Source organism: Histomonas meleagridis (genome assembly GCF_020186115.1).
Source record: "Histomonas meleagridis strain 2922-C6/04-10x chromosome Unknown contig_45, whole genome shotgun sequence".
Lineage (NCBI taxonomy): Eukaryota > Parabasalia > Tritrichomonadida > Dientamoebidae > Histomonas > Histomonas meleagridis.
The window spans coordinates 1-24,045 of NW_027150888.1; the positions used below are offsets into that span (position 1 = coordinate 1).

Sequence of the window (24,045 nt, forward strand, 5' to 3'; positions counted from 1 at the left end):
AATAAACAGTATGATTATTGGAAAAATAACTTCAATAATTGATAATAATACAGTATCTGTTTTTAAAGGATAAACAAAAATAATATATTTGAAATCTCTTATTTTTAATCATCATTTTCGTCAATATGTTCTGTTTGATGATATATATTTTTATACTCATCCTTTAGAAAGTAACAATAACATAATTCGCTTTCTCTACGGACTCTTTTTCTATAACACTTATCTTTTAATTGAAGTTGAAAAGACCTTTCTTTAATATCATATGGTTTATTATATAATGCATCACTACAAAGCCAACCCTCACATAATTTATTATAATTATCACAAATAAATTGTTCTACAGTATTTCTTGATGCTTCTATTAAATCTTGTTTAGCTTCTGTTACAGGTATAATTCTGGGATTATAATTATTAATATCTCTTTTTATAAAATATGTTAATAAATGATTATAAAACTCAGGAGTAAAACTGTTATATATTTTTGTCCAAAAATCATGATTATTTTTATATTTTCCATTACATAATAATACAACATATCTTCTGTCATCTGATTCAATTTTAATTGGATAACTGTTATTAGTAACAAATATACAATTAGAAACGTTCTCGCTAGTTCTTCTAGGTTGATTTTTTTCATTAATTCTAATAGTTTTATCAGTAATAATTGATTTTAAAGCATCAAAATTAGCAAGTCTGTCTTCACCAACATTTTTTAATTCATTTAATACTAATAACATCTTACTTTCAACAACACTGTTAAAATTACCTGTTAATTCACCTATTTGATTAATATTTTTTTCACTATATCCGCTTAATAATTCACAAATAACGTCAGTAAATGTATTCTTACCAATACCTTGCAATCCTTTTAAAACAATTGCAGTTTCAGTTTTTTTACCGGGATTTTGTATTATATAAGATATCCAATTTAACAAATAGTTATATACATCATTATTATTATCAGCAATTACTTCTTTAATCATATTTAAGAAATCACTTATTAAAGAAATATCAATATTTTCAACAACATTATATTTATAACCTTGAAATATTGAGAACACATCTTTTTCATTATTACTATAGAATTTAACACCTTTAATTGTTAATTTAGATTTATAAGCTAAAAATGCATCATATGCAGTGATAATTCTTTTACCATCTTTCCAAAGTTTAATCATTTTAAGCATTTCTTTCATATTAGTATTTGTCATATAACCAATTACATATTTATTATTGTGTATATCATATGTTTTAATAATAAACATTAAATTATTGCTTTCTACAAATCTAATTACTTTTGATAAATCCTCGATAACTTCATTATAACATTTATATATATGTTTTTCAGCTTTAGAACTGATATTTGTCATAGTAAATTTATCATTAAGATCAATTTTATGTATTATATTTTCATCAGCATTATTTTTAATGAATTTTTTGTAGTAATCTTCATTATAAAGTTTAATTATTTTAATTAATATTCCATAATGAGTTTGTAAATTCATATATCTGGTTTTAGCTTTATCATAATTTGATTTAGCACTTGGAGTTAAATTACAATTATTATATACATAATCATAAGCTTCATCAATAACTTCATCAGGTAAACTGTTAATAGCTTGAAATAGCACATATAACGTAATTTCTTGTGATAAAGGTCTGTTATCTGCATCATTATGTATTTCAAAACCTTCTAATCCATGAATTAATGTTCTAGCAAATTCAACAGTAATATTATCAGAATTATTATACATTTTAACAATATCTTTAATTTCTTGAGGTTGTTCAACAGTAATTTTAACATCTAAATCTTTCAATACATCATTAACAGATCTTATAATTTCATTATCATAATTACCCCTAATAAATTCATATGTAGATATAGGTGATTTATGATCTTTTCTAACTTTAGATCCTGGTAAAACTACTAATGAACGTTTTGTCTCATCAACTTTTGAAAATATAAAATAATCATGATTTTTGGACAAAAATATATAACACAATTTATTTGTGATAATTATAATAAATTATGTGAGGGTTGGCTTTGTAGTGAAGCATTATTTAATAAACCTTATGAGATTAAAATGAGGACTTTTCAACTTCAATTAAAAGATAAGTGTTATAGAAAAAGAGTCCGTAGAGAAAGCGAATTATGTTATTGTTACTTTCTAAAGGATGAGTATAAAAATATATATCATCAAACAGAACATATTGACGAAAATGATGATTAAAAATAAGAGATTTCAAATATATTATTTTTGTTTATCCTTTAAAAACAGATACTGTATTATTATCAATTATTGAAGTTATTTTTCCAATAATCATACTGTTTATTTTTACTGTTATTACGGTATCATCATCAGATAACTTAGACAAAATATTATTACGTATTTTATCTTTAGTATCATTATCTAATTCTTTATTTATATCAATATCTATAACAGATAAATTATTTACTTTATTATTTAATAAAGCAGTACCTGTTTTTCTACCAGATTTTTGTTGATCATGTTTATTATAATTAGTTAAATTAATAGTATTATCACCAATACGTTGTTTTAAAGTTAAGCCACAACCATATTCTTCTGCAATATATTCATCTAAAGCTTTTTCATCAATTTTTAGGATATTTTCATTATTTTCGACATATACTTCTTGTGCCACTTGTTGCTCCATATTATTTATATAATAAAAAAAAAATAAAACAATATTTTAAAAACACTGTCTTTTTCTTGGAAAAAAAGTCATATTATTTTTCAACATCTATTTTTTCAAACAATAATAATAAGCAGTATTATTTTTCAACATCTATTTTTTCAAACAATAATAATAAGCAGTATTATTTTCAAGCAATTTATTTTTTAAACAACTATTTTCAAGCAATTTATTTTTTCAACAACTATTTTCAAGCAATTTATTTTTCAACAACTATTTTTCAAAGCAATTTATTTTTCTAACAATAATTTCTAACAATAATTTCTAACAATAATTTCTAACAATAATAATTTCAAACATATAATTACAAAATCAAATATCTTAAATAACCTCATTTCAAAAAGAAATTATTTTTAAAATCAATGTTCCCTTGTTCTCCCTTGTTCTTAAATGTTCCCGGTTCTACAACTCCAGTTGAGTTTTTAGAGGCACAAAGGCATAAGGGCACAATTCAAAGATTTATTTTTAAAAATCAACTTATAAAGCCTCATTTTTGACGTATATAGCCTTAAAAAAGCCTTATTTTTGTGCCCAGACCGTAAATAATGCTGTTTTTTGAGTTCTTATATTAAGAAATTATTATTTTTAATTAATATTTATGGTCAAAAAGTATGGTAAATCACCTTGAATTTCATAGTATTTTGGATGTTCCCCTTGTTCTTGTTTGTACTCGGGTTCATGATATTACCTTAAAAGTTAGGGGCACAGGGCAATTGGGCACACAATTTTGGCAAATTGGCAACGATAACAGCTTATTTTCGACGTATATTTACAAACATCCCCCTAATAATTCAATATATTATGGTATTGTTCTTTCCTAGTTCTTACATGAGAATATATAATTATAGAAAATTATTTACTAAGCATAAAGCATTTTGCCGTTTGTCTTTGTGCCTTTTTGCCTTGTGCCCTCAACTTTTATAATAATGTTGTTCCCCTCAGAACAAATAGGAACAAGAGAACATCAAAAAAATATAATTTTTCATATAAATTGAATTATCATTATCATGTTAGGAATATATATGTTAAAAATTCAACTTTTAAATACTTATATTTTCAAAACCTTATATTTTCAAAGTATATATTTTCAACATCTATATTTTCAAAAACCTCTATTTTCAACATCTATATTTTCAACATCTATATTTTCAAAGTAATTGAATTATCATTATCATGTTAGGAATATATATGTAAAAATTCAACTTTTAAATACTTATATTTTCAAAACCTTATATTTTCAACAGTTAATTATATATGTTATTTTTTTTTCTCGAAGCGAACGCTAGTGAGCTGAGAGCACACACCGAGCGAAAGCGAAGTGCACACCGAAACGAAGTGGAAGTGTACTGTGTGTGTGTTTATCTGTATTAAGTTCAGTTCCTTATGGAATTATTTTTGATGTTTTCTCATTAACTTCAGGATAATGTGCTCAGATATCATTGAAAACAACCCATTTATAGATAATAAATATATAATTGCTGATGATAATAAGTTAATCAAATTAATACAACTATTGACAGATACTTCATAAGTAGAGCTGTTAAGAGCTATTCATGAGACATATTGCTGCATGAGTGATACTTATGTAAGTAAAATCTATGTTAAAAAAAACGATGACAAATATAACTTATGGTATATTTTTCCAAAAGTTTTGCAATTCCTAGACATCATATGATGAATGATTAATAAGAATGTGAGTTTATCAGTTGATCAATAGCAATATAAAATAAAGCAAGCGGTATATTTAGTAATAATAATATCGATATAATAAGGTCTTTTATAAATACTTGAACGGTTTATTCTGCACGATTCGAAAAAATATCATAATTGATCCACAATTTAGAGATAAGATGAATCATATTAAAAGCTAAATATCTAAAGTATATCATTCAAAAGTTGATTCATTATTGCAGATGATAATATCAAATTGAGAGACATAGTTAGTTTAATAATATTTTCATCAAGTTCATTTTTATGATCACTATCTGATGTGATATTAAAAGTTTTACGATAATTATTGATAGAATTTATATATTATTAAGCTAGTCTGGTGATATGTTCTTTAATTTCTTCGCACGAACAGGAGCCAACTTAACATTGTCAAACTTAATGTAAACAGCACTTAATAATTTGAGGTTTTGATCATAGAACTTCATATTTACTAATATAGTGTGTCTAATATATGGTTCTTTAGTTTTCTTATCAATACCAAGTTTCTCAGAATGCTTAAATTTAATATCTATAGCCTTATAATTAAGACTGTCAAAGTCACTTAACAAATAACCATTGAATGATTCCATATTAATATGATAAAAAATATTAAAACAATCGTTTATTTATAATTATAAATACTATGTTTTTATTTCGAAATAAATAATGCGTAAGTATGAGTCTATATATAGAAAGTTAAAGAAAATAGATAACAACTTCAATAGAATCAGTAATAAGAATGAGGTGTTATTAAATAATGCTTTAATCGTATCTATACATAAGAAGTACTCATTAGCTCAGAATGGTATTCGCGTTCAGTTAAATCGATATCAAAAGATTCGAAAAGAACTATATCTGATATAGGATTGTTCCCAGATATCTTTAAAAAAAATATTTATAGTTTGATTAAATTATCACATGCAAGTTGTTTTGACGTAGATGAGGTATAGAGTGAGTATTTTAAAATTCGAATTCGCACATCCCTTTTTTTAACAGTATGATGATTTTTAATGAAAAATAATATTAGATATTTTGTGACTTTGTAGGAAACTTTTTATTGACATATGTATCATATGTTGTAAGTAATGTAGGTAAAAGTAGCTACAGAAATTTGAATGATAACATCAATATATCAAAAATAATACTTAGAATCGATAACTCTTGTAATAATAATTATCCGATTATTGTTAATAATGCTGACTTTGAAGTATTAAGTAATTATAGTGATTTATCACACTTAGAATCAAAATTAGTAGATGCTAATATGCAAGGATTTCATTTATTATCATCTATGTATATTACAATATTTATATAACCAATACCTGATGAAAAGATTGATGTCGATATTAAAAATGATAATTCATATATAACAGCGCATGATGAGAATGCAGACAAACAATTATAAATATATATATTTTTAACGTAATAAGGTAATAACTTGTTCTACTAATGAATTAGTTATTTCAATTTGTGACCTATAGATTATAATCTGGTTTAATAGAACACAACTTAAAAATAGCATTCTAATAATATACCTAATGGCGAAGCATTAGCACTTGTAGCTAAATTATTATCAGTATTCACACGATTTCCATGCAGTTATATCTATATAGTATATGTTGAAATGCCGCCTAATAAATTATCAGATTTTGCAAATGGTAATCCTATGAAGAAGTTATCTTGATCTTTACCTTGTTATACTTTTAATTGAGTATTAACACCATTAGCGTTATAAGTATTCTTATAATATGGCTGTACAGATGTTTTCAAACCTTTGTTAAGACTACTTAACAAGCTACCATTTAAATTAACACTACTCAGTTACATATTAATATTTTTATCATTATCTACTGTGATATAATTCTTCCCACACATTTTACCATCAATATTAAATCTATAACTTATAGTGGATTCAGAAAACATGTTCTGCTATATTGATTCACAAGGAACACTGCAAATAATGTATCACATTGCCTAACACCAATTGTAGCAGCAGTATCAATCGACTTCTTATCACCATTAAACTTTTGTGTAAAGTCTCTTACTTGACGAATATGTATAGGGAATAATAATAGCACTTGATATATATGAATTATTGTAGACGACCTTCATCACAGGCCTAAATTTGCAAACACATGACAAGGCCAAAAACAAATATACTGTATTGTTTATAGTCCCTGGCGAAAAATTTTATAAAGACATCATTCCAGCAAGCTATTCACGTGGAAATACTACTCAAATAATGAGTGATATTGATAAGCAATATTTTAAAAGCAAATAAGCAGCATGCCGTTAAAATAGAGATTTTTAACAGCTATTATCGACAGTTCAAAAGTACGTTGGAAACTGTCGGAATCTCTTGTTGTCCTCGATGAACTCGTTTGTTTTAGGTCCTAAACCGTGAAGTCATTTATCAAAGACAAAGACGGACAATAAATATATATGCAAATCTGTTAGGAGATATTAATAAGAAATATATTTCAACAGCTATACGTTGACAGCTATGTTTCTAACGATAAATATATATTATTACGTCTACGTCCTTTATGAACAGGTATAATTACAGAAATTGTAAGCAAAAAGCATATGGCAATCATTCTGTTTGGAGATATATTTCAACAGTTACGTCTGTCTACGTAGACAAACGTAATATAAATATATAAATTATAGGGTACGTACCCTATAAATAGGTATAGGTATAATTTCTGGGGTAAGCACACATCATTCAATATGTCAAGAAAACATACGAAAAATGTGCTTTATGACCTTTTTCCCCTGTGCCCCCTACTTCCTAAGCGATGTCTTCGTCCGAGGACATCCAAGGACACGAGGACGAACATAACGCCAAGAGATTTCACTAAAATCATCGTGATTCTAAATCCTTCTAAAAACGCCATATTTCGACAGATATCTGTTTTATCTTTTTAAAAGCTTGATATATCCATTATCACGTTAGGATATATGCTTATAAAAGTTAACCTTTTTTCATTTTCACGAACGCGAGTGAGTGAAAATCACACACCGAGCGAAGCGAGTGCAGGGTGAAAGAGCGAAGCTCTGGAATCCCTGATGTGTGTATGTCAATATCTTCTGGTGACGCATATAATATTTCAATTTCCATTAGTTTCCCTCAAATTGGTTTCACCATTTGGTCTTTGCGTATAATTGTTCCAAGTGTGTTAGAGGATATGGTAATGTTGTACGTCTCATATAACCATTCTGCTAGGGATGAGTTAGTACAAAGAATGTGGTTTTCATAATCCACACCACTCTGCAAAAAATCTGAATCATGAAGAGAACGTTCATCATATTTAATAACTTTACTTAATTGAATTTTCAATTATTATTTAGTCGGAACCACTGTGGGCTTAAACCCAAATTAATCTAACAGAAACTAACTCGAATATGCCACTTTTTACTTATTTTTAGACATATTCAATTGTTTATTTTTATCGTCCGAAAAAATGGATGAAAGGGTACTATTAGATCTAGACCAAGAAATTCAACAATACTATGGTGAAGGAAGAATGGACAACGCATCAACAATTTTTGCTGCATGGCACCATGATCGTAATTATTTTCCTATTGCACAAAAAGTCATTGAATCGCCAATTTTCAGCCCAAACTTCACTCATTTTGCACTTGTTTCATTAGAGTCTCTTATGGAACTGGTTTTTCCAGTTTGGAGTATTGAAAATTTTTTAAATTTTTCAGAATGGTGTTTAAGATTATTATTTGAACAAGTAGATCGGTTCTTTTCTTCACCTCATGTTATCACAGCATATTGTTCTATGTACGCCAATTTAGTTAAATTAGGTTGGCATTTTTCATCACAATTTCAAACTTTTTTCAAATCATTTCAAAACTTTTTTAACGGAACTGTCAAACAGTGGTGCGTTGGAATTATCCTTTGTGAGTCAATTTTTGAAAAAATGATCAAAATTCATAATATTGAAACTGTTCAAATGGATACATTCAAAGAAACCACCATGTTAGACTGCCTTAATTTTGCCATTGAAACTCTCCAGAGGATTTCCAGTATGGATAGAATTCCAATTGGAAGTGCTCCGATGGAAATTGATCGTTTATTAATATCAAGCTTACAACTTATTATTTCATGTTTATCTCTTGATTATTTTGATTTCCAAGATGTTGAGAAATCCGTTTTAGAAGTTGAGAAAGTATCATTACTTCTTCCTGAATCTTGGAAAGCCGTAAATTTCACGAATATTGCTTGTCTGGTTTTTAGCTTTTATGAACAAAAGGCATCACCTGAGATCCAAAGGCTTTGCTTAGAACTTGCGTTCCTTATTTCTGCTATTTCAACCAAATCAAGAATTCAAACCATTCAAAATCAAATTCAATTTTTCAATACACTTTTAACGTCCGTCTCAAAGATCATCACACTTCAAATTAATCTTTCAAGTACTGATAACATACATTTTTTATTAAATATTGTTGTTCGCTTAGTGTCATCAATCCGTGAATGTGATATTGCACCACAATTAGAGACATTTCCACAATTTGTACAATATGTATTTGAATTAACGAAACAACTATTTAACATTGAATTTTTATATAACAATCCAGAATCGATTATAAATCTACTTAAAACATTAGAACAAATATGTAATATTCTTAATCCTATTCGTAATCATGAATATTTTATACAAGTTTTTCCTAATTTTCCACAAACAATTTCGGAGATATTACAAAATTATTTAGGCTTATTAATGAAGTTTATCGATGATAACTTTGAGAATGCTGTTGATTTATTATTTTCTGATTTTTCATCAATTAATCCATTGATTCAATACATCTCAAGGATTGGTAAAGTTAATGGATCCGATTTTTATGAAGCGATATTAGCTGAATATCAACAACATTTAAAGAATTTTCAACAAGATCCGACATCACAAAAACTTGAAATATTTTCATGTTTATATTCGATGATTATTATCTCAGCGATATGTTGTAAAGCACAAATTGATGATAAATCGATTTCTTTATTTGTTCCTTCATTATTATATTTAATTGGATTAACAAGTGAAATAATTAATTCGGGAATAAATTCCACAATTTTCATTGAACGAGTTGTAATATTCATTATATATCAACTTGAGAAATCAAGTTTTCTTCAAATTAATAATCCATCACCACTTTTTAGTGATAATGAAGAACAAATATCAGCGATCACAAAAATTTATATTAATTTTTATCAAAGATTATTTCTAACATTAAAAGTATATTATAATAATACTGATTTAGTTAAATCTTCAATAATAGCGTTTTCATATGGCGTTGATTATAACATCACAAATAAATTAACTATAATCGATCAATTTATGGAATCTTTAGAATTTAATGATGAACAATTTGCTTTTTTAAATTGTTTTAATAATAAAAACAGTCGAATCGAATTTTTAAAGATAATTTCTACTTTAATAATTTCTGGAAAAGGTAATAAAATCACTGAAATAATGTTAAATAGTATTCGCGAAAAACTTCAAAAACTTGAAGAAGAACCTGACGAACCAACATTTTTAGGTGTTAATCTTGATTTACAAGGATTATTTGAAGGTATAACAACTTCTGCAGCATATCAACATTTCTTTGAACTCATTTGTCCATTAATAAATACACCAATGAAATGTGTAAATGCATTTCCACATCTTCATTGTCGTTATCTTAAATTCCTTGTCGAATTTGTTTATAATCGGAATTCGAGGATAATGTTTGAACCACATTCAGCTAATGGTTTACGTCTATTTAAAGTCGTAGCGAATTCATTGTTAATGATATTACCGAATTTACCACGTAATATTAATGAAAGTCGGAAATCAATAACTTATTCAATGCGAATAATGGAAAGTGTTATGAAGAATGATTATATGAATTTAGGAGCATTAGAAGAATATAAAGATCCGACTTTACGACAATTAATTTCCGCTTTTTTACAGTATACTAAAGAAGTGCCATTTCCGAATTTATTAAATTATGGAAAAACTGCAAAGGTAATGATGGAATTTATGGGTTGCTTATTCGAACGATTTATGAATATAATTGTCGAAATTGATGTTGGCTTCCTTGGATTAGCATTAGATATTTGTGCACAAATTAATGCAACTTTAGGACCAACTGATTTGGATAATATGTTTAAAGTGATTTTATTTATAACAAAATATTTGGTGAAACATTTTGATGACCCAAATAGTCAAATGTTATTAGAAAGTACACATGAATTATATAGTCAGATATTACTTATGTTGGAGAAAATGTTATTTAGTTCGAAAAATGAATCAAATATTCGAGTTCTCGAATTAATGAAAGTGGTGTTAAGAATGAAGCCAAGAGTTTGGCCTGAAGTACATCAAAGATTAACATTGTTCTTAAATAGTTGTAAACAAAAAGAATTCAATGATCAAATTGGTATATTATTATCAATAACTTCCTAAAATGATGTATAAATAAAATGTAATTTGTATGTTTTACATTTTGTAAAAGGACAAAGTAAACTTTTTCAAACAAAAACGATGAGATTTCGTTCATACCATACAAATTTGAGTATACTCAATCAGCCTGATGTGTTTTATCAAGCCTTGCTGCATCTTTCACCGGGGCCTATAAGAAAGAATACGTATTGCGTTGGAATGATGTAATGAATAACAAGCTGTTTCAAAAAAACCGTTCGTTACAAATTAAAATGTTTTTAAAACCACTAAATGTTTATTAACCATTTTCATGGATATTTTTCAATTTTAAGGTAGAAATTTTTTAAAATTTATTATGATTTTTTACTGTGGAAAACTATTATAAGCATATTTAACATATTTTTTTGTTATTTAAGGATTAGAAATTAAGAAAAATTATTTCCAACCATGAATAAATTGAAGTTGATGTGGGAATATTTTTGCGTTTGATTTGTTTACCAACAACGACAAGTACTGTTTTAAATAATTTCCAAATATTATTTTGAAATATTAAATTTTTAAAACAAAATTCAAATAAAACAAATAAATATCTTTAGCATTAATATCGATTCCTTTTTGTTTTAAAACGTATTCAACAAGTTCAATATTTCCTGACCCAGATGAAAATACCAATATATCATGAGGATTTGAATGCTCTTTAAGAAAATATTCAACTAAAAAAATATTTACAATATTTGATGCTTCATTAATAATATCATCATTGATTTTCATTCCTTCTTTAAGTAAAAATGAAAATATTTCATAATTATGATATAAAATACAAAGTTTTCCTAATTCTTCTAAATTATTAATTTCTTCAATATTACTTTCATAAATATATTTAAAGATATCATTTCGATGAAATTCAATTGCTGTTTTATATGCACCTTCAAATGATGAACCATTTTGTTCACACAAATGTATGATCTCTGGGTTTCCACCTACAACTGCATATTTACCTGTTTTTTCTACTTTTGCACCATTCAAAAGCAAATATTTAAAACATTTAACTGAAGAAAAAAATGCTGCATAATCAATTAATGAAACATTATCTTGATTAATAAATGAACATCTTTCATAAAGTGATGGTTTAATTGTTTGATTAAAATCGAAATTTGTTTGTGATGATATTTCTTGAAGTTTTTCTATATCATCATTTCTAATTTTTTTCGCAGTTTCATTTGGATTATTTCCTTCTTTAATTAATTTCTTATGAAGCTCCCAATCATTCTTTGATAATTCTTCATAATTTGGTAAGGCATATAAAAATGAATGTTCCCTTAAATAGATTATTAATTTATCTTTAGACATATGATGTACAAAATAATCATTCTGGTTGTTTTTTACGGTGTTTGGTTCAAAAAAATTATGTTCAATCATAGCTTCAAGAAGATAAGATGATTCATCTGTTCGAATATTATTAAGAAATAGCCCAAATATATCAAATATATTTGATTTTATTAATCTCTTCAAATTTTCTTAATTCTTTTATAATATTTAAAAATAAATCTACATTAATATTTTTAATCACAAAGGAATAATATATCATTTGAATAATAATTAAATAATATGATAAAGGATGAATTTCATAAAATTTGTTGACAATTAAACCTAAAGATCTAGAGAAATTTTCTTCATTCATCATCAAATGATCATTTGATTTATTGATAGAAGCGTTTCCAGTCGGAATGTTATCTAAAATTGTACGTTAAGAGACCGTTTATTAGATCCACGGCTGGAAAGTGCCAATATTCAAAGGAGCAGATTTTATATGACAAATCACATGCCTAATGACGGTACCACCCCAAACACAGGAGATAAAAATATGAATAATATGTCAACATGCCTGAAATCCTTAATTGAGCTTGAGAAAACTATATTCAGTTTAAGTGAAGAAAACTCCCAGGTGTCAGCTAAAAAAGCATTGGAATTATTCGATGGAAATTTCCCAAATACTTTTAATACTATTATAAGTAACATAATTTATAATGCATTTTCATCACGAAAGCATGAGTTTGATATTTACATAAATTTTTTAGAAGCATTTGAAATGAAAGAAGAAGAAATTAATCAAAATATCGTTAAACTAATTTCAATTTTTATCAAACGTATATCTACAAATAACACACAAGAATCATATTATTTAATCGAGAAACTAATTGAACAAAATTTAATTGATAAAAATATCACTAAAAATATTCATTCAAAATATTTTGCACATTATAAAACAGAAAAAGAAAACCAAAAACAAACCCGTATGAAATTTAGATCGAATGAAAATGATCCAATAGAAAAATACTTTTTAGATAATTATGAAGAATTATCAAAGAATGATTGGGAGCTTCATAAGAAATTAATTAAAGAAGGAAATAATCCAAATGAAACTGCGAAAAAAATTAGAAATGATGATATAGAAAAACTTCAAGAAATATCATCACAAACAAATTTCGATTTTAATCAAACAATTAAACCATCACTTTATGAAAGATGTTCATTTATTAATCAAGATAATGTTTCATTAATTGATTATGCAGCATTTTTTTCTTCAGTTAAATGTTTTAAATATTTGCTTTTGAATGGTGCAAAAGTAGAAAAAACAGGTAAATATGCAGTTGCAGGTGGAAATGAAGAAATCATTCATTTGTGTGAACAAAATGGTTCATCATTTGAAGGTGCATATAAAACAGCAATTGAATTTCATCGAAATGATATCTTTAAATATATTTATGAAAATAAATTAGAAAAAATACAATCAATACCAAAAATGTCTGAAGATAAAACTAATGATTTGATAAGTTTTTGTATTAAAAAAGATAATTATGAAATTTTAGCATTTTTTGTTGAAAAAGGAATTAATGTTAATGCTTATGATATAAACGAATCAACAAGAAATGGTAATTTATTTCTCTTGAAATATTTCCTTCAAAATAATCAAATTCCAAAAGATATTTTACCATTTGCTTCAGAATCAGGAAATGTTGAACTTGTGAAATTTGTTTTAGATAAAGAAGGAATTGATGTTAATGCAAAAAATATTCATTTCAATAATTTGAAATATGTTTTAATAATTTGGAATATGTTTTGATAATTTGAAACAGCACTTCATACATCAGTCGAAAATAATAATATAGAAATAGTAAAATTACTTTTAGATAAAGAAGGAATTGATGTTAATGCAATAAATATTCATTTTAATAATTTTGGATATATTTTAATAATTTGAAATATATTTTAATAATTTTGGATATAATTTAATAATTTGAAACAGCACTTCATATATCAGTTAGAAATAATAATATAGAAATAGTAAAATTACTTTTAGATAAAGAAGGAATTGATGTTAATGCAATAAATATTCATTTGAATAATTTAATATATGTTTTAATAATTTGAAATATGTTTTAATAATTTAGAATATGCTTTGATAATTTATAATATGTTTTAATAATTTAGAATATGTTTTAATAATTTGAAATATGTTTTAATAATTTATAATATGTTTTAATAATTTGGAATATGTTTTAATAATTTGTAATATGTTTTAATAATTTGAAACAGAACTTCATATATCAGTTAGAAATAATAATATAGAAATAGTAAAATTACTTTTAGATAAAGGAATTGATGTTAATGCAAAATATATTCATTTGAATAATTTGGAATATGTTTTAATAATTTAGAATATGTTTTAATAATTTGAAACAGCACTTCATATAGCAGTTAGAAATAATAATATCGAAATAGTAAAATTACTTTTAGATAAAGGAATTGATGTTAATGCAAAAGATATTCATTTTAATAATTTTATATATGTTTTAATAATTTAATATATGTTTTAATAATTATTTCTATGTTTTAATTATTTGGAATATGTTTCAATAATTTGAAACAGCACTTCATACATCAGTCAGAAATAATAATATAGAAATAGTAAAATTACTTTTAGATAAAGAAGGAATTGATGTTAATGCAATAAATATTCATTTTAATAATTTGGAATGAGTTTTAATAATTTGTAATATGTTTTAATCATTTGAAACATCACTTCATATAGCAGTTAAAAATAATAATATAAAAATAGTAAAATTACTTTTAGATAAAGAAGGAATTGATGTTAATGCAAAATATATTCATTTGAATAATTTAGAATATGTTTTAATAATTTAGAATATGTTTTAATCATTTGAAACATCACTTCATATAGCAGTTAAAAATAATAATATAAAAATAGTAAAATTACTTTTAGATAAAGGAGTTGATGTTAATGAAAAAAATATTCATTTGAATAATTTGGAATATGTTTTAATAATTTAGAATATGTTTTAATCATTTGAAACATCACTTCATATAGCAGTTAAAAATAATAATATAAAAATAGTAAAATTACTTTTAGATAAAGGAGTTGATGTTAATGAAAAAAATATTCATTTGAATAATTTGGAATATGTTTTAATAGTTTGGAATATGTTTTAATCATTTGAAACATCACTTCATATAGCAGTTAAAAATAATAATATAAAAATAGTAAAATTACTTTTAGATAAAGGAGTTGATGTTAATGAAAAAAATATTCATTTGAATAATTTGAAATATGTTTTAATAATTTGAAATATGTTTTAATAATTTGAAATATGTTTTAATAATTTGGAATATGCTTTTATAATTTGGAATATGTTTTAATAATATATGAAAGCACTTCAAATTGCACAACAAAAAGGATACACAGAAATATTAAATTTACTTCGTGAAAAAAGTACTAACGAAAATTCTAATTAAAAAACTTTTTTTATAAACATCAGATCCTCATTTTCAATAAGAAAAGGAAATGAAGCATATATTGCTAATAATTAAAATCAATCCGAAGATCAAGTGTTCGCAGAAAACAATAGAAAGAAAAACTCCAACAAAAGAAGTGTTAGTAACAACATAATAAACGTGAGACAATTTAGTAAGTAATATAAAAAAATTGAAATCAATAAAATTAACATGAAAATATTGAAATAAAAATATTTCTTATTCAGATTTAATGTTTTTGAGGTCTTTTAATAATTTTATAATTTCTACATTGTCATCTTTATTTGCTAATTTAAGTCGTGCTTTAAATTATTAAAACAAATTAAGGATGATTAAAATATAATATTTTGCACTAACAATAATATCTTTACTTTCTAAAAGTAATTTAACGATTTCTGCATTATTCATTCTAACTGCTAAATGAAGAGGTGCTCCAAATAATCGAAATATATGTTAAATTATTGAAATATATTCAAAATTAATAAAACAAATGATAAATGATTAAAACAAATTATAAAAAAACAAAATAAATAAAAAATGATTCAAAAAAAATATTAAATTATTTAATTTTTATATTTTTGATGTTAACATCCTTTTTGTTCTAAAAGTAATTTAACTACTTCCACGTTATTATTTTAACATTTAGCAAAATGAAGTGGTGTTTCATATTATTTAAACAAATTTCGAATTCTTAATAAAAACACCAAATTATTAAAATAAACTAAAAGCTAATGGAATATGTAGTTTATCAACATTAATCTTTTCTATTAAAAATGAATTTCCATTTGATACAATATTTTCGATAATTTTCATACCTTGTTGTATTAAAAATGATAAAATTTCATAATAGGCGTGTTTTAAACATTTTCCACCTAAATAAATAAGATTTTCTTCTGTTAATTCATTTTTATCTTGAATTTCTATTTGATTTCATTTTCTTCTAAAAAACGGATTTGGAAATCGATTTTGTTTAGGTTTATTGGTAACTTTTCCAACATTATTTTCATAAAAATAATGAAAAATATCATTCTTATGAAATCAAATTGCTATTTTATAGGAATCATCAAATAATTAATCATTTTGTTCACACAAATAAATAATTTCAAAATTTCCTCACACATAGATAGAACGTTAAGTTAAAAATTTATTTATATAACTTGAAATTAAATAGATATATTAAAGAATAAACAGGTCTTACTCGTAGGTACTTCGAATGGTAAATATAATTCTAGTATATATTATTGAATGAGAGTTCATCTATTAAATTTCCAAGAAATTTTTAGATAACATTATCGTAAAAGTGTCGAGGAAATTGAATTTTTTGTAAAAAATGTTTTTGATTCCCAAGTTTTTTGAAATAATGTTGAGGGTTTTCTCAATGACAACATTTCAAATGATAAATGGTGAATATTTTTATTCGGTAACATGCAGTTTTCCACAAAAAATGAAAGAAAATATTCAAATTTCTAACATTAACTATCATGAGTTCGAGTGATTTCACAAATTATTATCAAAACGATGCTATACATGTTATCATTTCAAATGAGATAACTTCAATTCCAACCCGTATTATTTATCAATGGATGTCAATGATTACAATTGTGATTGGTGACTCAGTATCTTCAATTGAATCATATGCATTTGGATATTGTAAGAATTTAGAAAATATTTCATTTGGCAAAGGTATTACATATATTCAGCAAGATGCATTTACAAATTGTATTTCATTAAAAAATGTAACAATCAAAAGTCCTCTCACTACAGTTGAACAAAATGCCTTTTATAGTGTTATAGTCTTGAAAGTGTATTTTTATGTGAAGGCGTTAAAACAATGGGATCTCTTATGTTTCAAAATTGCAAGAATCTTAAATATGTTTCAATTCCAACTACACTTTCTTTAATATCATTAAATCCATTTCTTTACTGTAATAGTCTTCCGTTTATAAAAATACCCGAAGAAAATACAAATTTCTCTAATTATGAAAATGATGGAGTTGTATATAATAAAGAAATTTCAAAACTTATTCTTTATCCGTGTGGAAATATTGCTGAAATATTTCAAATTCCAAATTCGATTACTTCAATTGAATCATATGCATTTGATTCATGCTCTAATCTCTTATCAATTTTAATTGGAGCTAATGTAAATTCATTGGGAATATGTGTATTTCGATATTGTACATCACTGAAGTGTATTTATTTTTATAGTGAAACATCACCTACTTTTGGAAGAGATTGTTTTACTGATGTTTTAGTAAAATCAATTATGGTAGGTGTAACATATCAAAATGATACATTTTGTGATTTAAGTGTGACAAAAGGATCAATAATTGATGGGTGCATTCCTCCAACATCAATGTTCACTCCAAGTAATTCATTTACTAAGTCTAATACATTTACTAAATCAAATACATTTACTAAATTAAATTCATTTACACAAAGTAATTCATTTACTAAATCAAATCCATTTACAAAAACATATTCATCATATATAACGTTAACACATTCGTATTAATTGACATATATTTTATCATTCACACAAACATTAAGTATTTATAGTTCTTATCTCAATTCAATTGTTCTCACAAATATTAATTCAACATTTACATATCTTCCAACACAAATTATATTTTATGATTATACAATTGTTCTTTATTCTAAACATTTTACATATTATTCTGATTTTTATATTTTTTTTGACCAGAATGAACCAAATGATATTGATAAAACATATATTTATATTATTATTGGGCTTTTGATTGGAGTCATTGTTATTGTTTCATTACTTGTTATAGTATTAATTCAACTGAGAAGAAAACAATTAAAAAGTGATAAAGAATTTAATTTTAGTGAAGTACAAGAAAACGAAAATGAAGCGAACATTTTATCAGTTAATTTTCCGAAAAATAATATTGAAGAAGATCCATTTGCAAAAGATTTTAAAGAAGATAATCATGTTGTTCACATATGAGATAGTTCATATTTAGTTAATAAAACATTAAAATTATATCGTTTCTATTATTATAGTTTTAAAAATATTGAAGAATTTGCAAATTAGATCTACTTCATTAAAAATATTTTTAAAAATTAATCTCACTACATTTGAACAAAATATTTTCGTTGTCTGTACTCGGCTTGAAAGTTTTAATCAATATCGGAATATTTCAATATTTTATGTATATATATATATATATATATATATATAAAACTGCAGTTGTTATTTGCTTTTGTATATCATTTGGTGCATTTTTTATTCTAGTTGAAACAATTGTTATCATGCCAAATTATCTGTTTTTTTAATTATTAACTCACCCGATGTTAACGTCTTTAAGTGAATAATTTTACTTTCACGATTCAAGTTTATTTTAGAAAAACCATTAAAAGCCAATGGAAATGTGATTATTGATATTAATGGTGAAACCCAATTCAATGATATTGTATTTCTATCAAATGAATCTCAATTTAAAATTAAATCAATGAATCTAAATAAATAGAACAATAGAATTAACGCAAATGATATAATTATTAAAATTATAACTATAATTAAAGATAAAATTAATACAAATAATATTTATAATTATAATTAATAATTTTTTTTCTTTTTCATTCAAAGCAAGTGAGTAAAAAAATAAATTTATACCAATAATAAGAAAATTAGTCAATCAAAAAAACATTTTATTCTATATATTTAATAAAGACGCATTAATTTCAGGGGAAGATGCTGCGTTCATAGAAAAAGAGAATTCAGTTTTACGTTTAAACATATTATATTTTAATAAATATGTTCGTTTCGATTCAGCATCTGAACCTGAAATTTCATTTTTTGAAATTCATTACTTATTTGATTCAATAATTGAAAACAGTTATTTTCATCAAATTGTTTTGATATAAGCGAAGAAAATGTTTGATTTAGAAGAACTATAAATTGTTGTTTAATTGTTTGTATTTCATTTTGTGATTCCTGTAATTTTGATTTATATGTTGTTTCCAATGATAAAATTTTTGCATTCATTTGTGTTTCAAATGACTTTTTATTTTGATTTTCTTCAGCGATAATTACATTAATTTGTGTCTTAAGTTTTTGACATCTAAGGTTTAACTCAATAATAGTTGATTCAAGTTTCTCTATTTCTTCTTTTTGTGATGAAATGATTTGATTTCTTTGCTGCATTGCTTCACAATATTCTGAATTTTTAGTTTTCATTTCATTTAATATTTTATTATAATGAGTTTTGTTTTCATTTCGTTCATTATTAATTTTAGCTTTATAATGTTTTCTTATTTCATCAATTTCTTTTTGGCTTTGTTTTAATTGCATTTGAAGTGAATCATTTTGTTCATATAATATTTCCAATTTTTGCTTTAAATTTTGATTATTTTGTTTTTCATCAGAAATATCTTTCATGTGTTTTTCCAAATCAATTTTTAATTGTTTAAGTTGTTTTTGAAGTTCATTTATTTGGTTCATATTATTCTTAACGAAAACAATTAATTTTTTATTATCTTGTGATAGATCATTGTTTTTTCTTTGTAATTCACCATATTTTTCTTCATTTTCTTTAGAATTATTAATAAGATTTCGATTTTGAATTTGCATTTTTTGGTATTTTTTTGTTAAAACTTGTATCGTATGATTCATATCCACAATTGCATTTTTTACTTCTGGAAAAGAATTAACTTTTAATATTGAAATGAGATCCAATATTTTTTCATCAATATCGTTTTTGACATCAACATTATTTTTTATTTCATTGAATAATTTTTTTATATATTCATAAAATTTGATTCGAATATTTTCTTCTTCAAGGATTGAATCAAAATCTATTTTTACTTCTGGGAAAGATTGCTTAAGTAAATTAATCAATGATTTAATTTTAGTATTTAAAATTAGTATTTGTTCATTTTTCGCATTAACTTCTTTCTCATATTGATCTAATTTAGCTTTAAACCATTTATATATTGATGTTATTACATTTTGAATTTTTGATGGAAGTTGAATAGTTTTATTTGTAACAATATTTTCAATTATTTTAGATAATTCCAATGGTAATTCTGATATTAACCATGATGAAGTAGGAATAAATTTTGATAAATCAATTGGCTTTGAAGCAATTTCAAATTTATTTTTTACATCTTTAAGTTCAGTTTCTAATAACTTAATTCTTTCGTTTTTTTGTTGAACATCAATTTTTTGTTTATTTATATAATTTGTTAATTTTTGTATATCTTCATTTAGTTCTTCATTTTCTTGTTTAATCAATAAATTTTCATCTTTTACTGAGTTAAACAAGTTTTGTTGAATCATTATTTCTTGTATTTTTGTTTCAAGTTCATTACATTTTTGATTTAATTCAGTTATTATTGATTCTTTTTGATCTATTTCATTATTCATTTCGCTTTTTAAACTTTCATTAGTTTGAATTTGATTATTTAAATTTGTTTGGATTATTTTAAACTTTGCTAGGAGTTTTGTAATTGTATTTTTGTATTTTGAATTTTTTTCTTGTGCTTCTTTAAGTAGTGAGGAAATTTTATTGATTTGGGCTGTGAGTTTAATTGTTTCTTCTGCTTTTGATTCATTTGTTTGTATTTGTTTCAGCTTTAAATTTGTTTTAAGCTGAATATTTTCATTTTCAACTCGTTCGCATTTCTCAGCAAATACATTCTTTTCATGTTTATGATTTAAAAGTTGTCTGTTTAATGTGTTGTTTTGATTTTGTAATTCAGTAATTTTTTGTTTGCCTTCGCTAATTTGTTGGTAATAATCAGAATTAAGATCTTTTTCTTTTGATAAAGATGATTTGAGTTTACGAATTTGTTTGGTTAGTTTTGATATATATTTTTGATTTTTTTGTTCATTAATTTCATATTTGAAATCCGAAAAAGCATTAACAAATTGAGAAATATTATGGATTTCCTGGTTGAGGTATTGAGATGAAATTTTAAAAACTTGTTCTAAATCTGTTTCCATTTGTGTTTTTTCTAATAAAAGATTTTTGTAAGAATTTTGAGTTTTAGTTATTTGTGATTGTAGTTTCTGTATTAAAGTTGAATTTTCTTTTTTATTATTTGGTGAATTTTTATTATTTAATTCATCAATTGTTTGAAGACTTATTTTAAGGCGCTTTTCGAGTTCGTCTTTTTCAGATTGAAGAAGTTTATTTTTTTGAAGCATCAAATTATTTTCATTGTAAACATTTTCAATATTTGTTGAGACTTCAAGAGCTTGTAAAAATTGTGATTTCAAATTTTCATTCTGACTTTGAAGTTCTTGGATTCTTAATTCGAGAGATGAATTTTGTTTCTTTAGAACAAGTATTTGGTCTCTTTCATTCATATGTTAACGTACAGATGATGGAGAACGTTAATCTCAGAATGTCAGAAATCATAGCAACAGAATCCAACGCAAATCCATTCGTTTCAATTGGTATTGCATCATTTGATATGACAAGTGGAATTAAAATATGTTACTGTTGGCTTTTCACAAAAAATGATATTTCAAGAAAAATTGAAGATTGTTTTAAAATAACATTTAGTAATGTCCATCGTCAAAACGAAAGTTCATTTACAGATTGTGCTGTTTCATGTGCTGAAATACAAAGCGCAAAATGGCTAAATTTGAATTCAACATTTATCTACCAAAAAACACCTCATAATATCTACTATAACATTGGGTTTATTTTTAACTCTGATAAAATGAAAGTAAACTTGCAACTTCTCAATTTTTTCAAATTCTGGATAAAAATATTTACATATGCCACCAAAACTATCATACAAAAAAATGAATCTTTCTCAACACTCAAGCCCCTCATTCTCAAAATCAGTAACGAATTTACACGTATTGTTTCTTCGTTAATTCCTAAAATTCCAGATTTTGAATCATTTGCATTTGATCAACAACTTTTATCAGTACTTCTTACATCTCACTTCAAGACACAGATGACAACTGTTATAGAATCAACGACAAAACAAGAGTCGATCCGTTATGCGCAATTTTTATCACATTTTATTCTTCCATACCAACTTGAACTTTCGTCACTTGATTATTCTCCAAACGTTACAACAGGTCTATACTTACAATGTGTTAAAAGACAAAATGGTCATCCAGCTGATTATATGATGCAATTTCCCAGACCTGTTACATGGCTACGTCTTCCAGAGCGTCAAATTTTTTGTACCAATTCCGAGAGCGGGACATTTGATGTAAAATCAAAAGCCGATTTTATACTTGCAAATATTTTAGAAAACAAAGATCCTGAAGTAAAAAAGACAATTTCGAGATTCAAAGCTATTCACAGAGTTGAAGAAGTAACAATACCAGCCCCTTGGGTTGTTGCTGTTGTTGCAACGATTATTCAAACACCAAAAATTTCACGTAACTTAGTTTGTGAACAATTCTTGGGAAATTTGATAAGAATGGCTGTTGTTCTTGTGGCTTATGTCAAAGAAAAAATGATTACAAATAATACATTGTCAAAAGAACACACAAATGAAATCCAGAAAATGTTGAAACTTGTCGGAAGTGAAGACTTTTCGTTAGTAATCGCTGTGGCAAATTTGTTTGATGAGGATATTTTCAAGAAATTTAAGCGCAATTAAAAAAAATTCTTGAACTTATGGGAAATGCAATAAATGTTAGTTACAATGAGAATATTTGTTTTAGAATCATGTTTTAAAAATGGATATTTTTGATATGACGCTAATTGTAGAGAATACTCTCCTCAGAAAAAATTATCGTTTTGTTTCGAAAGTCCTGAATTAATTCAAATTTTCTTAGCATAATTTATACTTTTTCAATTGTTTATATTTTTCTAAAAAACACGAATATATCATTTTCTATTGATTTGAAAAATATACAAAAAAGGAAAAAATATTTACATTAAATGCTTAAAAATTCTTCATTAAATAACATTAATGTATTAAAGGAGATATTGCAATTAGATTGGAAATTTTACCGAACGTTTTCATTCAAATTTTGAAACAGAAACTTTTTCAGAGAGTTTATTGCGGTGTTGTCAAAAAAATATTGAATACATATCCAAATTTTTGTTTACAACATTGGAAGTTATATTCGGTGAATTCATTGAATTTTGAGCCTAAATTAAAACGTGTATTTTATCTCATGAGTGGAAATACCTTTAATGTCCAAGGAAATTCAAGTTCATTCATCTCTCGGCAAAGGAAATACAAAGGACTACTCGTGAGGCCTTTCCGTAAGAATTTTCGCGATGATTTATTTCGATTTGTTGATCATGTTAATACAATGTCACCCATTTTCACGTTTCCAATGAAAGTTTTACAAGCAATAATATCAATGCAAATCATATCTATATCACTTATGCCATATTTAACTTCA

The 24,045-nt window shown here is 24.8% G+C and overlaps 1 protein-coding gene across 1 annotated transcript; it reads left to right on the forward strand.

The window, feature by feature from the left end:
- Positions 1 to 22,385: 22,385 nt before the first annotated feature.
- Positions 22,386 to 23,288, forward strand: GO595_006617 (uncharacterized protein; the record flags this gene model as incomplete). The annotated part of the gene is made up of 1 exon (XM_067919990.1): positions 22,386 to 23,288. The coding sequence occupies one exon, from the start codon at positions 22,386 to 22,388 to the stop codon at positions 23,286 to 23,288; it is 903 nt and encodes a 300-aa protein (XP_067773180.1).
- Positions 23,289 to 24,045: the final 757 nt, after the last annotated feature.